The sequence below is a fragment of the Protobothrops mucrosquamatus genome, unplaced genomic scaffold, assembly GCF_001527695.2.
Source record: "Protobothrops mucrosquamatus isolate PMUCROS unplaced genomic scaffold, P.Mucros_1.0 scaffold2142, whole genome shotgun sequence".
NCBI lineage: Eukaryota > Metazoa > Chordata > Lepidosauria > Squamata > Viperidae > Protobothrops > Protobothrops mucrosquamatus.
The window spans coordinates 45,404-51,403 of record NW_015388240.1 but is presented as its reverse complement, the minus strand read 5'-3'; the positions used below and the strand labels follow the sequence as shown (position 1 = coordinate 51,403).

The 6,000-nt window shown below is 35.7% G+C and overlaps 1 protein-coding gene across 1 annotated transcript in view; it reads left to right on the top strand.

Moving 5' to 3' along the window:
- The window catches only part of TMC6 (transmembrane channel like 6), a 30,440-nt gene that overhangs the window by 23,643 nt on the left and 797 nt on the right, over positions 1 to 6,000 (top strand). Inside the window, exons 15-19 of the mRNA XM_015824163.2 lie at positions 352 to 418; positions 580 to 641; positions 1,083 to 1,259; positions 3,025 to 3,103; positions 5,342 to 5,422. Coding sequence (XP_015679649.2) covers positions 352 to 418; positions 580 to 641; positions 1,083 to 1,259; positions 3,025 to 3,103; positions 5,342 to 5,398 — 442 coding nt within the window. The 3' untranslated portion in view covers positions 5,399 to 5,422. The remainder of the gene's footprint in view (positions 1 to 351; positions 419 to 579; positions 642 to 1,082; positions 1,260 to 3,024; positions 3,104 to 5,341; positions 5,423 to 6,000) is intronic.

Here is a 6,000-nt window from a genome sequence, read left to right as displayed (position 1 = left end):
TTTTTTATAGGGCTAGATTGATGAAATGTTAGAATATACTTTTTAGAAATTGAAATGTACTTACATTATTACTATAAATATGATAATCATGTTTTAATAGAGAGGAAGAGCTACTGGTGATACCTGCTGAATTGATATAGACTTTGGTGTATTTGAATTACTTAAATGTATAATTTTTTTATTAATGTGGAGGAGATGGTTAGAGATATTAATATTTGTTTACCTATATTTGAATATTAGCCTGGGATTTGGTTTGGGAAGTCCGGGGGGGGTGGGATATATTATAATATTGTGTAATACTTGTGATGTTTTTTTCTTTTTTGGAAAACAATAAAAATTTTATATTGAAAGGGGGTACTTGCAGCAGAAACATTTTAACACGTCAGGTCAGAAAAATATAGACTGCATTTCTGATCAAGTGAGCCTGTGATTGTTCTGTCATTGCAAACTTTAGTATGATGTTATTTTGTTACAAAGCACTTATTTATTCTCTTGAAAAATGTATCTTAAGCTGCTGCAAATTGCTCTTTCTATTATTAGGAAGGCCATAATTAAATCTGCTTTATTTTCCATTCTCAGAACTCCCATTCGCATATAGTTGCATATGCAGCATCTCTGCAGAATCTCTGTGGAGATTCTCAGTCATCCAGGTCACGGTTGTCCCAAAGGTGCTTTTTCAAAAAGCATCTAAAGTAGACTTTGTTTTTCTTTGAAGCCGTTTCGTTTCTCATCCAAGAAGCTTCTTCAGTTCTGACAGCCAGAACTGAAGAAGCTTCTTGGGTGAGAAGCGAAACGGCTTCAAGGAAAAATAAAGTGCAGTTGGCCTTTTGAAAAAGCATCTTTGGGAAATCTTTTATACATTGTTAAATAAAGAAGGAACATATGTCAAGAGGGAAATTGCTTTTTACATGTTGGTGCTATAAATTGTGTTTAAATTAATACTGAAAACATTGATTTTATAATAAGCAATAGAGATTATAGATAAATCTGTAAAATGAAGAATTAGATATGGTAGTTACATGAGTTACATTTCCTTTCGCTTGACATTTTGATATGTACTTAGCCTCTCTTTCTCCATACAGAATAAAACCATCAGAAATGTGTGGACCTTTTCAAACTTTTGATACCATCTACGATTCTTGGAAGGTATGGGTACTAAAGCTGGAAGAATCCAATTCAAATATTACTTGGTTTACCTGGATCCATCAAAACCTCTTCCAAACTTCCTACTTCCTGTTGTTAATCACTGCAATTTTGGTGTAAGTTGAAATGACAAATTTATTTATGTAAGCCTAGAAAATCATAAATAGTTGTTAGCAACAATGCATAACATATTTTTGCAGATATATGTACTATGCGATAGAGTGGTTGAATAATATGGATGAAGGTTGTTTGCATGCCATTTCTCAACCTACTGTAGCATCAGGATACATCAGAAGTTGTTGATGGTTTCTGCTGCTGGGTATGTAAGTCGAACAGAAGTAATTTGCTGTTACATTTTAGTTTAATGTAATGTTTAGTTTGGTTTTATTTGAACTTGTAGGAAGTTCCTGAAAAATTGTTAAATCGTCTTCTTCCAAACAATGTAAAAAGCCTTAAAAAGTTGACTGAAAATATTTAATAGAAAATAACCAATGATTTGGAGAAGTAAAATTGAAACTATATTATGGGAAGATATATAAAATACAACTGATATTTTTAAAAACTGCAAATTATGTACTGTAGTAGTAAAAAGTTATAGAAATCAATGTCAATTTAAAATTTTTACTTACTAGTTAATAAATACAACATAGATAACTTTCTATAGATCTCTCTAATTTACATATTTGTATTTGTGGTAAGTGTTAAATTAGTAATCCATGATTCTCGGTGTGATTCAGAATTAAACTAATTATCCAATATGAAATGCAGATTTTTGAATTTATTAAAAGGAATAAGGACTTTAATAAACAGCACGATTATATAGAAAATTATGAATACAATGTGATCTCTGCAGAAAAATATACTACAATTATATTTGGCAGGAGGTAACTTTTTAACATTTAGAAGCCCTCTTTGTTGAATAGCTTAGGCAAAGCTAAATAAAATGCTTGAATTTAATTGAGATTGTTTTTTAATATTAGTTTAATTAGAGGTAAGATATATTATACTATGAAGATCTTGAAATTTGTTATTACTTTAACCTACTGGTTACAATGTTATGTTTTGTGTGTTGAGAATTTATATTTTTTTAATAAAAATTCAGGAATCAGAAAAAGAGCTTATTTTTGCTGAATTGTTAATGGTTTGTTCAAAAAATAACTAATATATACATTACTCATAGTGAAGTGGCGTATTTTATATCCCTGCATATCACAGTGTTGGCCCTTATAAGATAGACCATAGTAAGAAACCATATAGGCTATTTTCACTGTAACAGCTACAGTAATAGATTCTTGCAAGTCTGAATGTGCTTCCTCACTTTATCTTAGTGTGAAGGAGCCTGTGATATTTACTCAAACTCATTTCTTGCAGTGGACTCAAACTGGGCTTGTCTGATCATTGTCTTGATAGTGGGTCTTCTTCCTGCCCTTGAAGGCCACTCTCGATGCTCTCTACACATAGTGGATGCTCGCCAGATACACGCATTTTAGATGTACTGGCTTATCTGGTCATAGATAATTGATTCCTCTTGTTCTTCTAAAGCAGAGGTCCCCAATCTTTTGGGCACCGGTTCTGTGGAGAGGTTTTTCCGCAGACCAGAGGGGGCGTGGTTTTGTGTGCTGCCTGCATCCCATGGATGGGGCTTTGTTTGTGCAGACCAGTTTCTGGCATGCTGCGGCCTGGTATTGGTCCCCAGACCAGGGGTTGGGGACCCCTGTTCTAAAGAACTATCTTCCCTATTCTCTGTTTGAAAACACCAGGCCAAAGCCATTTCCCCTTGGCAATTCTCTTATCCTTTTTGAAGGACACATTGTTCTTCTCAGTATGTGTTGGTTAATGTGTCAGCATAAATGTCACGTTCTTCAACCTTGTGTTTTACAGTGCAGTTATCTACTTCACCATTGAGATGGTAAAGGGTCTGCGGAGTATCATTTCAATACTGAAGGGGCAGATTGCCAATGTGAGTACTAAAGGAGAGTCATTCCCCTAATTTAAACATAGATTGAAAAAGAGGTATTAGTAATTAAAAGGACAACAACAAAAAAACCCTATCAGAAAAATAAAGTACCCTCAAGCAAATTTTTAAAATCTGCATAACCTGAGGTTATATATACATTCATCCGAAACACACAAATATAAACATCTGGATTTATTTATATTTATTTTATTTATTAAATTCTTATGCAGTCCATCTCCAATATAAGGTAGGGAAGCATGATCAGCAGAATTTATACCATCATTCACACAATTCCACATTTCCAGAGCCCTCATTTCCTCCTGTCCCAACAAGTATTACCAGTGGGGCTGTCGGTTTGATCTCCGAGCTTAGCAATTTGGCTGCAAATGTTTCATCTCCATTCGGGGGGACATCTTCAGTGTGCTTTGAATTGTGCTCGTCTGTCAGAGCACTAGCCTTTAAATACCTTTTTGTGTGATGTAAATTGATGTGAGTGTTATTTGTCCGGATGATGCTGAGTCATGGTCTGGTTTCAGGCTGTTTGATTGGCTGGTTGTTGTTGCTGGGATATAGTCCTTATGTCATGATTCCGACAGATGAAACCCTTCAAAAGAACTTTGAGGCATTGTTTTCCTTAAAGAATCTTTTATTCGGGAAACAAAGTATTGGCACTACGTAGTTGAACCCAAAAACTAAATTCCCCTCCCCTGGACACAAAGTAACGAAGTACAATTCCCACCCCCAATAAACAGTCATAAATCACATTCCCCAATTAGCTTGAAGTACGGGCTTTCTCCCCAGCTCTCCAGCCCGCCAAAACGTTGTCAGCTATGGACCCAGTTTGTCTTGGATTCCCACAGCAGAGTTATTATTATTATGGCTAACTGAACTCTCATCCCAATCTCCCCTCCCAGCACCAACTGATTCTAAAAGCATAGAGAAAATGGCTGCATTTTCATTTGTTGTCAAAGCAAGAACATCCGATGTTAGCAGCATTGACACCTTGGTGTTTAAGTATCGTCTGTGTGATGCAAATGGTGTTTGTTCTGAGTCATGATCTGGTTTCGGGTTGTTTGGCTGCTGTTGTAGTCCGGTTTCTTGTTGGTGGTAGTGATTCTTGTTGCTGTGTGGTGGGGTGCCTGTTTGTTCATTTTAAATGCTGCCTTCGTGATTGAAGTAATTCTTCTGTTCTCAGCGGTTGGTAGACTGGGTCGATGTCAATGTGTCTGTTTATCGACTTACTGGTGGAGAACCAGGCTTCGAGGAATTCTCTTTCTCCCCTTGATTTCGCTTGGGTTAAAACTGTGATCCCGGTTAGATCGAATTTGTGTCTATCACTAGTGCCATTAGTTTTTCCCATTCTTCACCTCTCCACTGAAACGTTTCTACCTAAAACAGGTCCGATTTGTTCCATTTCCAGAGCAAACATATATTTTGATTTGGACATTCCCCCCCCCAAGCATAGCAATTCTAGGCACAAATCATTTCCTGTATCCTTATCCATTTTTAGTATTTTTATTTAAATAGATAATTATAGACAGGAACAATCTGTTTTGAAGTACATGACTGCACTAGCTAAAAAAACGGAGACTAAATCTGATTTAAAATATTTTTAAATGAAAAAAAAAATTCTTAAAGAGACTTGACTGTGTTTATTCTCAGGCCATGCCATTTCCTACATTTGTAAAGACCTGTAATCCCCCCCAAAAAGTGTGTTTGGTTTTCTGTAGTACTTTGTTATAGGGCAGCTAACAAAAATATTCATTTCTAATGTTGCAACATTTTATTTGTCCTGGAAAAAAAGAACAGACTAATACAGTTAATTATTAACTTACTAATTTCCTCAAAAATGTTCAACCAAAATGTGTAACTAAATAGCGATTGCCAAACTGGTAGTATTCACCAGTTTGATTACACTCCCTCAATTCAGCTTTTCTTTGTGACTTTTTTAGGAAAAAAAAGCTTGTCTTCCTACATGATCCAACTTACACTAGTTGTAGCTAGTGAGGGGAGGGGAGGGAGGTGGATGGACCTCCTATTCTAGGTACCTGAACTGTAATATGGCTTCATACCTACTTTGCCAATCAACAGAGCATAAGTAAAGTTTTTGCAATGAACTCAAATTAAAAAAAACAACAACTAGCAATCCTGTATTGTATTTGCTTTAGCATTCATATTGTCCACATTCTATTAAAAAGGTCAGTTTCCTGCTGCTCATCTTAAATGTGTCTTGTGTTCCAGGAAAGAGAAGACAAGAAGTTTCTCATTCAAAGACTTCATGTTATATATGGAAAATGAAAAGTACAACAGGATGAAAATGAGGTAAGGCCATTTGGAACTAATCAGAAAGTTCCATAAAAGTTACAGGACACCAATATGCCAAACAGTTGGCTAAAAGCTTTGCTCAAACTAGCAGATATGCTAAATCCACACAGCTAGTAGCCTTATATATTGCAGTTTGGTTTTGGAATTCTGCAATAGTTGTTTCTGTTTTCTCTCTTCCAGTAAAGCAAAATACCTAGTGCAGTTACAGGTTTCCCTAACCCCCTTCAGTGTACAGTACAGTAGCAAATTACCAAATTTTGACTAAAAAATTACAGGCTCTGAAGCAAATAGATTTCAGAGGAAGGCACATAAGTCTTGTTTTTGCCACATACACACACATGCAAATGACAAAGACTATCCCACTAACCTTAGGATATTGTGCTGCCATGATTATAGGCACTTTTTATGGAAGGAAGATGACTTAAGCAGCAACATGAACAAATGGATGCTGAAATCTTGCTATGACTAATTTTCCCTAATAATATTTTTCTTCCATTTAGGCTCAAGACTAAAAATACTCCCTTCCACCAGAAGTATAGCAGGCATAGAAAAAATGATGGGACGCTGGGAGAGGG